Raw genomic sequence first — 14,907 nt, forward strand, 5'->3', positions numbered from 1 at the left:
AAAGTTAGGAAACACTTTCTCACACAAACAATGGTAAAAATGTGGAACTCTTCCACAAAAAGCAGTAGCTGCTGAGGCACAATTAGTAACTTTCAATCTGAGAAGGATAGATTTTTTGCTGGACAAGGCTATAAAAGGATATGGAGCCAAAGTGGGTGGATGGAGTTAAGATACAGATCAGCCACGGTCTCATTGAATAATGAACAGACTTGAGGGGCTGAATGGCCTCCTCCTGTTCCTTTGTACTTCATCATTGATACACTGTCTCAATTTAGTACTTAATCAATGGGAAAGGTTAATAGATATTTAAGCACTACATACTTGAAAAGGAACATCCGCCATTGTTTTAGCTAAGTAGTAAGCCTTCAGGCTGTACCAGTAGTTGAGGTGCTCCCTCAGAAAAACAGACATCTCAAGTGGAACTGAAAAGAGAGAAAATTAGTGACCAAGATTTTCCTCTGCGCAGGTTTTAAATAAATATGAAAGACCAGTCTCTGTTTACAGTGCTATTTGTTGGAGAACAATTTAATTAAAACACTGATAGGGAGAAGTCTGAATGGATGAGAATGGACTAGAGTTGAGTAGAAAATCGAGGCTGACATTCGGAGTGCTGCACTATCAAAGGTACCGTCTTTCAGAGGAGACATAACCCGAGGTCCCTTCTGCCTTTTCAGATGAATACAAAAGATCCCATGGCACTATTTTGAAGAACAGGAGCGTTCTCCCCAATGTCCAGGCCAATATTTATCTCTCAATCAACATTACTTAAAAAAAAAAGGTAATCTGCTGATTAACACATTTCTATTTGTGGCTTGCCTGCTGCATTTCCTACATCACAGTAGTTACCATACTTCAAAAGTATTTAATTGGCTGTAAAGCACTTTGGGATGCCGAGTGTTAATTTCTATAGTGATTGAGTATTTAATTGTATTCAGGTGGTGGGCATTAGCTGGGGCTTCACTCGAGCTCCTATATACAGGAGCAGACTGAAACTGTGGTTGTTGGGTTTGCAGGTGCATGTTTGTATTAAGTTTCTCTTTAAACAAAAGCTTATAAAAGTGCGTAAAGATTAGGCTCCAGTTCTAACCTATTTAGAATAGAACACTGAGGTTGTGAAAGGCCCTGTATATATGCACATCTTCTTCCTTATTATTTAATCAGCTCCACTCAAGAAAAACCCAAGAAGAATATCTCAAAGACACATCCATCAGGTTATAATCAAACAACATGAGAATAAGACCCTTCCTTACAGGTCAGTACAGTTGGCATCAGAGCAGCAAACATGAGGAAGAGCATGGAGAAGAAGAGGCATCCTGTGTTGTTAAATACTTTCTCTGCTTCATCCCCGATGTTCAGGTACAGCAGACCTATTAGGACTCCAATGCAGATGTGGGACATGAACCGCAAGTGGGTCAGAACCTACAGAAGACAAGATAATGGATCCATTGTAAAACTTCCAACTGATATGTACAACACCTCAAGTGGTCAAGTGCATTAAAGGCCTGCTCAGGTTGGGAAAAAGAACCCGATCCGAACCTGACCGATCCACAGCGGACCCGAGCCCCTCCAATTTTTCCCCGCGTCCGATCCAACCATCCCTTTACTTACCTGCCGACTCGGAACCTCGAAGAAGCTGCAGTGCGTGCGTGATGAGGTCATAGAGACGTCACTCACTCACTGCGCAGACTCAGTTTCGTCCCGGACTCCCAGCTCAGTTAAGTTTTTTTTATTTTTTAATACTTACGGGTACAGCACTTACCATGTATGTCCAGCCCGACCCAGACACAGCCCAACCCGAGCCGAGCCCGAAAGCCGGTCCCGGAAGAGGGGCCCGACCCGACCCATGTCGTCAGGGTCCCGTCGGGTTCAGGTCGGATAGCAGGCCTTTAAAGTGCATGATGTTAGGCCAACGTATCCATCCCACCTTAAACAATATATTCCATTTTCCAATTCTCTCCACTCTTACAGGAATTTGGTTCCAGAACATCTCTCTAGCATCTTACGCGAGTGATCAAGTGTGGAAGCCCAGACGGTGAAGGTTGAAGAAATGACAAAGTCCTGGAAACACTCAGCATATCTGGAAGTATCTGCGGAGTGAGAAGCTGAGTTAACGTTTCAGGTCATTGACCTTTCATCAGAACTGGCAGATGAGCAGTTTTTTTAAGCAAGGAGAGAGCCAGTGAAAAGGGGGATGCAAGGAAAGAACAGTAGGGAAAGGCCAGTTCTGATGAATGATCAGTGACCTGAAACGTTAACTGTTTCCCTCTCCAGAGATGCTGCCTGACCTGCTGAATACATCCAGCACTTTCTGTTTTTATTTCAGATTTCCAGCACCTGCAGTACTTTGCTCAGGTTTTAGTGAATGTTGGTGGTTTGACTGTGGAATTCATCCTGTCAAAAGCTCAATTCCATCTTCCACTCACAAGGGGTCAGCAGTGAGCACTCAGGAGTGGAAACATTGTCGATTTCGCCCTTCACAACTGGGAGGACTACTATCCAGTGTAGCCCCTCTACTCTATTTCCAGTTCCTGCATTTTATTTGACTAATCCAGGCCTCACTTGAGGTCCCCGTGTATTCACATTCCTACCGGGGGTGGGGGCGTCGTAGGATATTTTATCAACAGATTACCGCATTAACCAAAAAGGAACTGAAGTGAATTGTAACCCCGTCCCCACCCTACCACTCAAATTAGTTTGTAATTCTATAACAGAGCAATAAAACCAGCCAGCCTTACCATGTCTCTTAATATGGAAATAAAGGTTCTTCTGAAGAGGATACAAAACTGGACGAAGGAGCTTATGGCAAAAGTGCGGCTCTCAATGGGGCCTGTGTCCTGTACAGAGAAAGAGAGACAATCAGAAGTGCCTCTAAGTTGTTAGTTTTTGTGCTCGTCATGTTTAGGATGCAATGAAGTAGACTGGAAGAGATTTCCATTTTTGGCATCCAGTATGGAACGACATGTACACAGCCTGGGCAGGGCTTTTCTAGTCTAGCAATGAGGCTTGAATTCTATCCTTTGAGGACTGTCCTTCCCAGCAGTGTGATTATTCATACTTTATGCCCTTTTCTCACTCCATTGTAGCACTGAGAGAATGCTGCACTGTCAGGAGATGTTGTCTTTCAGCCGAGACACAAGAACATAAGAAATAGGAGCTGGACTAGGCCATTCGGCCCCTCGAGCCTGCTCCACCATTCAGTAAGATCATGGCTGATCTTTGACCTCAACTACACTTTCCTGCCCGATTTCCATATCCCTTGATTCCCTTAGAGTCCAAAAATTCATCAATCTCAGCCTTCAATATACTCAACGTCTGAGCGTTCACAGCCTGCTGGGGTGGAGAATTCCAAAGATTCACAAACCTTCTGAGTGAAGAAATTTCTCCTCATCTCAGTCTTAAATGAATGACTCTTTATCCTGAGACTGTGTCCCCTAGTTCTAGATGCTCCAACCAGGGGAAGTAACATCTCAGCATCTACCTTGTCAAGCCCCCTCAGAATCTGAGATTTTTCAATGAGATCACGTCTCATTCTTCTAAACTCCAGAGACATTAAACCCAGGCCCCCTCTCCCCTCTTAAGTGGGTGCAAAAGATCCCACAACACTATTTCGAAGATGAGCAGGGGAGTTCTCCAACAAGGGAGACCTGGCCAATATCATCCAACATCACTCAAAACAGATGTCCTGGTCATAATCACATTGCTTTATGTTGGGAGCTTGCTGTGCACAAATTGGCTGCTGCGTTTCCTATATTACAATACTGACCACATTTCAAAAGCATTTCATTGGCTGTAAAGTGCTTTGGGACGCCTTGAGCTCAGGAAAGGCTATATATAAATAAAGTATTTCTTTGTCTATCCAGCACTTTCGAAGTGTTGTTTTATTCATGGAATATGGGAAGTTGCAGAGAATAGCGAGATGTTTGTTTTTTTAATGTCACAGGCAGCCATTGAAAACTCTACCAAGCTGGTGTCTAGGAACAATGAGGCACAGAATTGATTCTCACTGCATTACCGTCAGGCTCCGGGTTTTCCAGGCTGTTGGATCATTCCCATTAGATGGGTTCTTCTTTACCGCCATGGTGCACATTCCATCCTGAACAGCTTTAAACAGCAGAGGGTTCAAATCTCCATATTCACCCGAGGCAACTTCAATAACTAAGCAAGAAAGCAAAAATCAGTGGGCAAGGTCAGAATGAAAAGTACGGATTTTAAAGCTCGTTAAGATACAGCAACAAGGGAGCAGGAATAAACCAAGTATATTTAAGCATTGGATGTGGAGGGGTCACAACACAGCATCCCCAAGACAAAGCCTTGAGAACAAATGGAAAAATGGGACAGTAGCTTTGTGCCAGGGATCTGACCACAGCAGACACAGAGAAATAGTGTTTTCTACTCAGTAAACCAGCACAAAAGTAAGTCCTTACTCCCTGGGCAAGCTCTGCTACGGCAAGTCTCTACTCCTAAATGAGCATCAGTACTTGGATAACAACCCATTAAACCAGCAAACAAGCCATCATCACTAAACTAACACACACTGAACTAGCATTTTTGTGGGCTACCCACAAGACTGGTACAAAGACAGGCCCATACTCAGTAAAACAAAATAGGTCACAACACTAAATTAAATATCACACAGACTCAGTCACAGAATAGCACAAAAAATAACCCAAGTATACTGAATTAGCATTAATCAGACAGCACAATTTGATTGGGTGTTTTTCCGTTTGTGCAGTTAGTATTTCTAACACATGTTGAATAATATTGTTTATTTTCTACTATTCTTTCTATCTCATTTAATTTCTCGCCTCTTTAGGGCACATATCCCAGCTATCAATTAGGAGAATGAGGAGAGGAAACTACTTAAACAAAATGTCAATACCTGGGTGTGAATTTGGTAGGAAACCCTTCAGATTTCCCTCGTGTCTCCTCATTTCCTGAAGGCTCAAAGTATGGGGGTGCAGTTCCACCGCCGACAGGTGTTCCATGACAGCAGCACTCTGCTACCCTGCTTCCAGTGAAGTCATTCTTCACAGGTGAGCGTAGACGGTGCATGTCAGCAAATATTCAACCAAATCTAATCCTGATCTCACCTGATGTTGACACACATGCAGTCTCCAGTGGGAACGGAGGAATCCTTGTTGATTTCTTCCTAAGGTGTACTGCAGCATCCTGACTCCCATCTGGCCTGAATTCAGCCACAGCATGATACAGCACAGAAGGAGGCCATTCAGCCCATTGTGCCTGTGCTAACTCATTGGTACAGTTATAAAATTAATCCAACTCTCCTTGCACTTTCCCCAAAGCCCTATATCTTTACCCTTCAGCCCATTCAGCACAGCCTGGATTAAGACCCCTGTAGTCTGGCCCACCAACATTTTTGTAGGAGCATATTAACAGAGGAGTGCCTTTTTCACTTACTAAAGTCAGCGGGGTTGTGATAGGTTGGACAGTGCAGGCCCAGTCCTTTAAGAAAGGGAATGAGGCTGGGAACTATCCCTTTGTAGATGCACTGCCCTTGGCTCACGATGAACAGCTGTGAGGACAGAAAGGAGAGTCAAATTAAAATATGCACTGTTAAAGGTTCCTCGTTATTAAACTTGGCCATTTTGTAAAAAAAAACTAACCAGATTAAAAACATTAATTACTTTTTGCCCTGTTCTATCATTTCTGCTGACTACTGAATGTTATTTGTTTAAATAAATGGCATGACATCATGTTTGTGGGATGGCTAACTTCATGGAGATATAGTTTCTGATGCTATAATAGAGCTGAATTAACATTAGTGGAAATATGGTCATGAACCCAGTGTTGACTCAACACACAGCTGGCACCGATTCAATTCTCTGACATTGCTGGCTTCGATTAACCAGCAGCCCTGGCTTTAAATTATGCTATTTTTCAATTTTCCCTTTGACATGCCTGTTTAGCTCAGTTGGTTTATCAATCTCTCCTCTGGGTAACAAGAGCCAGGGGTTTCAGCCTTACTCCAGGACACGAGCTCAAAAACTCAGCTGACACCCGACTGCAATACAGATGGAGTGCCGCACTGTCAGAAATGCATTCCTTTGCTTGAGATGTTAAACTCAACTCTCACCTACCTGTTCAGGTGCACTTCCAAAGCTCCCGAGGCAAAGTTAAGACCACTGGGGAGTCCTCCAACTGCCATGGCCAACAGTCCTCCTTCAACCACCAAAACCAGATTACTGTTGTTACATCTGTCAAATGTCTGCCATCTTTCCCTACATCTTGAATTCGCTCCCCTTTGCCCAACTCATGATGAGCCTCACGTCTAAAGGGTGCCAGTGCATCACTCAAATGTCCTTTTCTTACATTTCTGGTCAATGAACATTGACTGGCAAGGTATAGAGGGAAGGTGCCAAGTCTGGTATATTTAGGCAAATGCTACGTTACCCTTTTTCTTCAAGGGGTTTTGATTGTGCTCAATTGTCTGCGATATCCTGCTGTATCTGCAGCAGAACCTTCCGGGTGCAGATTGGCCTTAGCAGACACCTTTGTACCCACCAGAATCCTACCAAACACACCTAGATGATGGACATGGTCATCTTCACCTTGAAGGACAAACAAGAATGCCCTGCTACAATTATATGAGATTTTGGTGAGACCATGCCTGGTGTACTGTATGCAGTTTTGGCCTCCTTACCTAAGGAAGGATATACTTAGAGAGAATGTAATGAAGGTTCATTAGATTGATTCCTGGGCTGAGGGGGCTACCCTGAGGAATACAGCCCTGTATCTCTAGAATTGAAATGAATGAGAAGTGATCTTATTGAAATGTATAAAATTCTTAGCTAACCGGTCAAGCCCCGAGAGACTGTTTGCCCTGGATGGAGAGTCTAGAACTAGGGGTCATAATCTCAGGATAAGGGGTCGGCCATTTAGGACCGACATGGGGAGAAATGTCTTCATGCAAAGGGTTGCGAATTTTTGGACCTCTTTACCCCAGAGGGTTGTAGATGCTCAGCTGTTGAGTATATTCAAGACAGAGATTGATAGATTTTTGGATACTAAGGGAATCAAGGGTGGGAAGGTGGAGCTGAGGTAGAAGATTAGCCATAATCTTAATGAATGGTGGAGCAGGCTGGAGTAGACTCCTGCTCCTATTTATGTGCTTAAGTCACTGCCAAGTCAATTACCTCCTCAGTTGTGTGGTCTCAATGGCTTGGTGCTACATGGGACAATGCCAATTATGGGTGATTTGAGTTCAGCATTAAGGTCTCTATACCAATTTCTCAAATTAACCTCACTGTCAAAGGATGGAGGAAACTTTCATCGCGTCAGCCTGTGCTCTGTTTGAACCTGGGCCGTAATGTTGAAAGACAGTCTTGTAATACACAATTGCTGAAAGATCAATAATTGAAAAACATATTTATGTTCCTTTAACAGAAAATACACTCCAAGGAGAGGGCAAGGCTATGGACTACAGCTGTTCAAGAAGGCAGCTCACCATCACCCTCTCAAGAGCAATTAGGGATGGGCAATAAATGCTGGCCTGGCCAGTGACGTCCACATCCCAAGAAACAAATTTAAAAAAAAGTTAGAAAGGAACATTGACAGAGAAGAGGAAGGAAAAAACTCTTAATAATGGGTTATGCTCTTAGGTTTAACTGAAGAGGGGTGGAAGGAGGGAGGTTTGCATGGAGCATAAACTCTAGCATAGACCAATTGAGCCAAAAGGCCTGTTTCTGTGCTGTAAATATATAATACTGCTTAATATTACATGACCTGCAATGCCTTCTTATGACAGAAGGTGGCAGTCAGCACTACAGTCTATGGTTGAGCTGCAGGGGTCATTGTTCCTCCATTCACATCCTAAATGCATGTTGCTTGGAGCAGATGCTGAGAAATCCCTTGGACTCAAACCAGAGGAGCTGCCATCAGAATGTAGGGCAGTGGCATGAGTAAACCCACTGCGAAGCTTGATCCTGGTATGCCGAGTTCTCCTGAGCATATATTTTTTGCCAGCTCTCCACCCTGCCACCCACCCCTGATTCAGGCCTCGCACTGCAGACAGCAGGCAGAAAGTCCGAGTTACGACTGGTTACCCAGTCCAAAATTAAACAGCAGGCGAGGCAGTGTAAGTGTTGATCTGTGGGTAGAGCTGCTCACTTCGTGCGAAGACCGCATCAGACTAAATACAATATAGCTGACCATCTAAGCCATAAGCTCAGGTAGCTTCTTTAAATAGAAAATTCAGCGATCAGACGTTACACTTTCTCTGTCCACTCTTCCGTTATCAAAATCTACACCGTCACACTGAACCACACTGAGTTCAAACATGGACGGCTGCTATTCTACCCCAAACCCAGAACCACTGCTGCTCCTGGCGAATTGTCAGGAGTCACATGATAGCAAGTGAGACAATCTTCAGCCCTGTTCCCTATCCCTTTTACCCTCTCTTGCCTCCTAACGGGCAAGTTATGCTCAAACCTAGTGTGGATTGGAGAGAGAACTACAACCTGTGGTTAACCCTGTTTCTGACCCATACTGTACCTGCCCTGGGAGTGCCCTGAAATGGAAAGTATTCCCAAGCATTAACATCCATCACCCTGAACAGAAATTCTTCTCTCCTCTACCCATTTAAATAACCAGTAAGATGCATCATAAATTATATCACTAGGAGACAGGACACAGGAATTTCTGAACTAGAAAAGGACCAAGGTCTGTCTCATTTACCTCCTGGTAGTTGCAAGATATAACGATAATAGAATTGTTCACTAATCACAGCAATCAATCTTCAATTTCTATCAATGAGTCTACAACACAGCCAGACGTGAGGCGAGGAAAACCCCAGTGGTGGAGAGTTTCGAGAATCATATATCCAAAGTCACCTTTTGCCTCCCAAGCGTTGTTACACTCAACATATATATCTCAAATTATTCAGGTACTGTATCCCAAAAATATTATCTGAAAGAAGCTTGAGTTGTTTGTAAGTGGACTCTGCTCCTGTGCTAGGGAAGCATGCAGGGTGAAGAAAAATGTGGCCACATTGCACGCCAGCAGTTGTCAGGTTCAAAATCGTTATTTTACTGATTTTCTATTCTCGCAGAGATGGGTAAAAAATAGAGTAAAAAAAAAACAGCCAATGTTAAATGTTTTTGGGTTGTGTGGTTGGAGAGTAATGTTATCTTAGTGCAGTGTGCAAGAGTGAGACAGGATGCTGCTAATAAAAAAAAAACTTGTGGTGTCTCCTAGCTGCAGATAATTAATGTGTAGTGATAACAGAGAGGTTTTGTACTACTGAAGATAGACTGACATTTATACGGCCATCTTATTGCATCTCTCAGAACCAGCTCAAAATCATCTACATACAGTGAATTACTTTAAAATGTGCTGTTCTGTTGACAAACGCAGCAACGAGTTTCCACACAGGAAGATCCCACAAATAGAATAAAGAGACATATGAGCAGTTAATCCCTTTTTGGTGGTGTTGGCTGAGGGATGAACTGGCCAGGAGACCTCTCTTCAAACAGTGCAATGAGATCTTTAATTCCCACTGGAACCAGTGGATCATCTAAAGGTTGGTTGGAGGAAAATGAAAGCCTGTGTCGAAAAGGTACAAATGACATGAGCTCCTTGGGTTTCAGTTTCATGGGTTCCATCCCTAATTAGAACGTTAATGTTAGTTCACAGTCTTCAAGGCACAGAATTGAATCCTGGTTTGTTTTTAATCCACTCTTGATCAAGGCCAGCATTTATTGCTTATCCCTGAAGTGGTTTGATTCAACTGATTGGCTTGCTCATCCTCTCTTATCTATTGTCTGGATGTGGGCATTATTAACTAGGCCAGCAATTATTGCCCATCCCTAGGTGCCCTGGAGAAGGTGGTGGTAAACCTTCTTCCTTCAGTCAGTGATGAAAGTGCTCCCTTTCGGGCACTAGGTCCCTTCAGAGGGCAGTTAACAGTCAACCTCATAGGCATGGGATTGGAGTCATATATCAGCCGGACCAGGTAAGGACGGCAGATTTCCTTCCCTAAAGGAGATTAGTGAACCTGTTGGGTTTTTAACAATCCAGTAGCTTCATGTTCACTTTTACTGATTCCAGCTTCTAATGTACAGATTTTTAAAATTGAATTCAAATTGCCATGGCGGGATTTGAACTAACATTCTCTGGATTATTAGGCCAGATTTGAATTAGGAGTCTAGTAACAAAATCACTAAACCACCACACCCTTCAGTAAAGAAAGAATCAATTTTATTCTTAATGTTGATCCCTGAAGAGTTCTGCTGGGCACTGCCCAGTGTGATACTGAACTTTGATAGAAGGTTTGAGCTCTGAACACTGGTCTCTGTGGATTAGTCAATCACAACTAGAGTCATAGTAAGGGAGAAATACAACTGGCCTCATGTTCCGATGAAGGGTCACTGACCCGAAACGTTAACTCTGCTTCTCTTTCCACAGATGCTGCCAGACCTGCTGAGTGATTCCAGCATTTCTTGTTTTTATCTCATGTCAATCTGGGTTACATTGTGACCCCTGCTGGAATGTGCACATGCAAAAGCACAAATGAGGACAGGTTGTGATGCGTTCTGTAGTGAAATTGCCAGTCAACATTCACCGTCAAGGCTCACACATGAAAAATGGGTGATGAAAACCATGCCCTAGCATCTCAACCCCTTTAGGAGGGGAGGGGAGTGAACTGAAAAATAAAAACAATTCTCGCAGTTTGTTCCCATCCAGAAAGCTGTTAGTGAAGGATATTACTGGAGTCAATCTTTACCCAGTCTTACATTTATTTACAGAGTTAAACATTACAAGCATACACCTCCTAATTCAACCACATCACTGTTTCAATAAGTGTCCCTTATATGTGCTCAAGTTAATGCCCACCACCTGCATACAATTAAACACAATTAGTAGATGAAATTATTATATAATGCAAGATGCTGTGTACAGTCAACTTTACAAAATAGAACCTCAATGCATATACTGGAATTATAAATTTGGGCCGACAATATTGTCAGATTTAAATGAAGTATTGAAAAAACTGCTAAATTATAAATATTACTATATAATAGACACACACACACACATACATACATATACACACAATCGTCAATTATGGTGCAGTCATTTTGTCTGCAAGGCACAGACAGCTTTTGTTTTCCTAATGATTGAAGAGACTGGAACCCTTTTCTCTAGAAAAGAGAAGGCTGAGGGGTGATCAGATAGAGGTATTTTAGTTTATGAAAAGGTTTGATAGGGTAGATATACAGGAGATGTTTCCACTTACAGCTGAGGCCAGAACTAGGGACCACAAAAGTAAGATAGTCACAAATAAATTGTTAAAGAATTCAGGAGAAACTTCTTTACCAAAAAGAGTGGTTAGAATGTCGAACTCACTACACATGGAGTCCCTGAGGCAAATAGCACAGACACATTTAAGGGGAAGCTAGATAAATACATAATGGAGAAAGGAATAGAAGGTTGCGCTGATGGGCGAGATGATTATCTGAGATGAGGAGGGGTGGGAGGAGCCTTGTGTGGAGAAGGAACACTGGCATAAACCAGTTGGGTTTAAAGGCCTGTTTCTGTGCTCAAGCAGCCATCGGCATCCGTGACAAAATAGCCGGCTTGATCGTCACACCATCCATCACCTTAAACATCCACTCCCTCCACCACTGGTGCATAGTGGCAGCAGTGTGTACCGTCTACAAGATGCACTGTAGCAAATCGCCATGGCTGCTTAGACAGCACCTTCCAAACCCACAACCTCTACCATCTAGAAAAACAAGAACACCACCACCTGTAATTGCCCCTCTAAGTCATTCACCATCCTGACCTGGAACTATATCACTGTTCCTGGGTGAAAATCATGGAACTCCCTCCCTAACAGCTCTGTGGATGTACCAACACCACATGGACTGCAGTGGTTCAAGAAGGCAGCTCACCACCATCTTCTCAAGGGCAGTTAGGGATGGGCAATAAATGCTGGCCTAGCCAGCTATGCCCACATCTCAAGAAGGAATAAAAAAAAAAATTTCATGTGATATTTCCTGACGCAGCATCAGATATCACAACCCACATAACATGCTACACAGATCAGAATCCGGTTTCCACTGCAACAATAAATGATTAAGAAAACACTGTACCTTGTCAAACATCTCGAAGAGTTTGGCACTGGGCTGATGGATGGTGCAGATGATGGTTCTCCCACCCTGAGCAAGTGACTTCATCAGTGATACGACCTGGAAACAGGAGGCGCTATCTAAGCCACTGAGATGGAGGGGGAGACAGACACAGAGAAACATTGTAAATAGAGTTACAATTGTCTGGTACTCATGACAAAAATCAGTGGCCAATTCTACTTCAGCTCCTCGCGCCTCCTGTAGCCCTCAGTAGTGTTGCTATGCCTTGTGTCACTGCTTGTCCATTCATGGCATGCCTGGCAAAGCTATTCCCTCTGCTTCTCTTGCTCTCCACTGAGTCATGAAGTAATCATAGCACAGAAAGAGGCCATTTGGCCCATCGAGTCCATGCCAGCTCTCTGTAGAGCAATCCAGTCAGTCCCATTCCCCTGCTCTATGCCCACAGCCCTGCAAGTTTATTTCCCTCAAGTGGCCATCCAATTTTCTTTTGAAATCATTCATTGTCTCCGCTTCCACCTCCTTTATAAGCAGCGAGATCCAGATCATTACCACCCACTGCATAAAAAAGTTCTTCTTCACATCCACCCCCTCCCTTGCATCTCTTTGCCCCAAACCTCAAATCTGTGTCCCATCAGCTATTCTTTGTCTACCTTATCTAAACCTGTCAATCATAATAATGAGGTTTCTCTTTCTGTTTTGCTCAGCTGGGTTTGGGTTGCCAACGCCCCCAGGATTGTCCAGGAGCCTCCAAGAATTAATCTTCTCGACACTGCCAAGAGAAAACCCAGGAGTAAATCATTGGGGCATTAAGAAAATGTTTTTTTTCCATTTTCTTTCAACACTTTTGTTTAGTAGATAACAACACCTCGGAGATGGGAAAAAGATTGTTTGGTTGGCCGGCAAAGTTGGAATCGCAAGGTCCTATGATGAAGCCTCCAGGAATATGTCCAACCAGAGCTGGCAAACCTAGCTACGGCTTGGTCATCTATAGAAAGACATCAGCATGTTTCGCAGTCTCCAAAGCAAACTATTGAGAATTCAATACAAGCAAAGTTTCAGTCTGGCTGATACGATAGGAGGGGCACTCATTGGCCCCAGAGGGACCAATCGAATTTACCCAAGACCATTAATAAATCATAGGCACAAGTAATGAAGAACAAAAGGATCAGAGACTTTCAAATGTGGACAGGATGTTCAGCATGCGATAAAACAAAGAGTCTATTTCCACAAGCTCAGTTAACTCAAGCTCATCCAAAACTCGACTGCCCATATCCTAACTTGCACCAAGTCCCATTCACCCAACACCCTCTGTGCTTGCAGACCTACACAGATTAATTTCATTGGTCTAAGGGGTGTTGGGAAGGGATAAAGTTTAAAGTTGATGACCTTTGGGGGGCGGGGGGGGGGGAGGGGAAGAGCGGGAATGTCAGCAGCACAAGGCAAGTGTCTTGGGGGTTGGGGAGAGAGGGCAGGTAGTTACTTCTATGCTTATTTGAGGGGGGAGGCGGTGGGAGAGGGTCAGAATCACTTTATGTATTTATTTGAAATGAGTATTCCTTTAAAAATTCAAATTGCAATGTAGGGCTGGAAGCCCTTTAAAAATGTCGTTGGTGCCTGCGCAGTGGTACCTGACGCCATTGCTGGGGACGGACCGTCCGCCCACCCCACGTCATTGGGTTGAAGCTCGCCCTATCTCTAACCTCCTCCAGCCCCACAACCCTCTGAGATCACTGCAATCTTCTAACTCTGGCTGATTGTACCTCCAGCACTTCCTTTGTCCCACCAATGGCGGCCGTGTCTTCAGGTACCTAGCCCCCAAGCTCTAACATTCCTTCCCTAAACCTCTCTGCCTCTTTACCTCAACAGCACTGAGCTGAATCAATGGAACAACACTGCTGTAGTCAGTTGGAGAGGTGGGTGCTTGGCTCAGCTCCCAGACTTTTCAGGTAGAGACACAGCTTTCTCAAAGCACAGTAGGGTAAGGTTATGAATGGGTCCTCATTCACCAGCAGCAGGCATCGGCAAATTGAAAAAAAGCATTCAGATAGAAAATCAGAGTGTGAATTCTTAATATGAATTTGCATCTGAGCTCAGCAGCTGTTGTTACCTGGCTGGATCAACCCATACGAGTTCAGATTGTGTGACCTAGCTGTGCACACAGAATAAATATTCACTGAAACCTTGTATTTGCAAAATCAGGTTCACACAAGTCCATGAGCATCAATCTGTAGCAACCCTTGGATAAGACAGTAATAAAATTTGCCGCCAATCTGCAGTTTGCCTTTTCTGCTCTCTTGTGTTTGTGGCTTATCCAAGAGCAGGATGGGCACTGGAACAGAATGCAGATTACTGCTGATCCGAGGCTCATGGTTTTCTAGGGTTTTTACAGCCTCTAGAAGCTGGAACAAGACTGTTCAGTTCCACCATCACAGGCTGACTTTTCAGCCACCAGTTACCCTGTGCTTTGGAAGTCACTCCTTTTGCCTCTTGCATTCCTTCTTGTAAAGCCTATTAGCTGTCTTTGTTTGACATGGCTTTGTTTCTCCTGCCCCTATTAATTTTTGTCCTGCCTCCAGTTCAGCATTTTCCCCTTTGTAAAGCACTCCTAAGATACTCTTCCAGATGAGCAGTGCTGCACAATGCAAGCTCTTACTGTTGTCCAAGCCAGTTTTTGTAGAAAATAGCCAGAAAGATGGAAAGAGACAGATGGACAAAGAGAGATTAAGACTGATGACACTTTCACAAATTTTGTTCCGGGACGGTGAGACCAACCCCGTGTGCACTGCAGGAACAGATT

At 43.7% G+C, this 14,907-nt stretch overlaps 1 protein-coding gene across 3 annotated transcripts in view; it reads right to left on the reverse strand.

The window, feature by feature from the left end:
• Nucleotides 1–14,907, reverse strand: part of abcg4a (ATP-binding cassette, sub-family G (WHITE), member 4a) — a 118,908-nt gene that overhangs the window by 12,001 nt on the left and 92,000 nt on the right. For all 3 annotated transcript variants that reach the window (XM_068054048.1, XM_068054049.1, XM_068054050.1), the window contains exons 7-12: nt 12,114–12,237; nt 5,419–5,533; nt 4,013–4,155; nt 2,736–2,834; nt 1,251–1,419; nt 322–422 (exon numbers count right to left, since the gene is read on the reverse strand). In XM_068054048.1, the coding sequence (XP_067910149.1) occupies nt 322–422; nt 1,251–1,419; nt 2,736–2,834; nt 4,013–4,155; nt 5,419–5,533; nt 12,114–12,237 (751 nt within the window). The remainder of the gene's footprint in view (nt 1–321; nt 423–1,250; nt 1,420–2,735; nt 2,835–4,012; nt 4,156–5,418; nt 5,534–12,113; nt 12,238–14,907) is intronic.

This window comes from Heterodontus francisci, chromosome 22, assembly GCF_036365525.1.
Source record: "Heterodontus francisci isolate sHetFra1 chromosome 22, sHetFra1.hap1, whole genome shotgun sequence".
Classification (NCBI taxonomy): Eukaryota; Metazoa; Chordata; class Chondrichthyes; order Heterodontiformes; family Heterodontidae; genus Heterodontus; species Heterodontus francisci.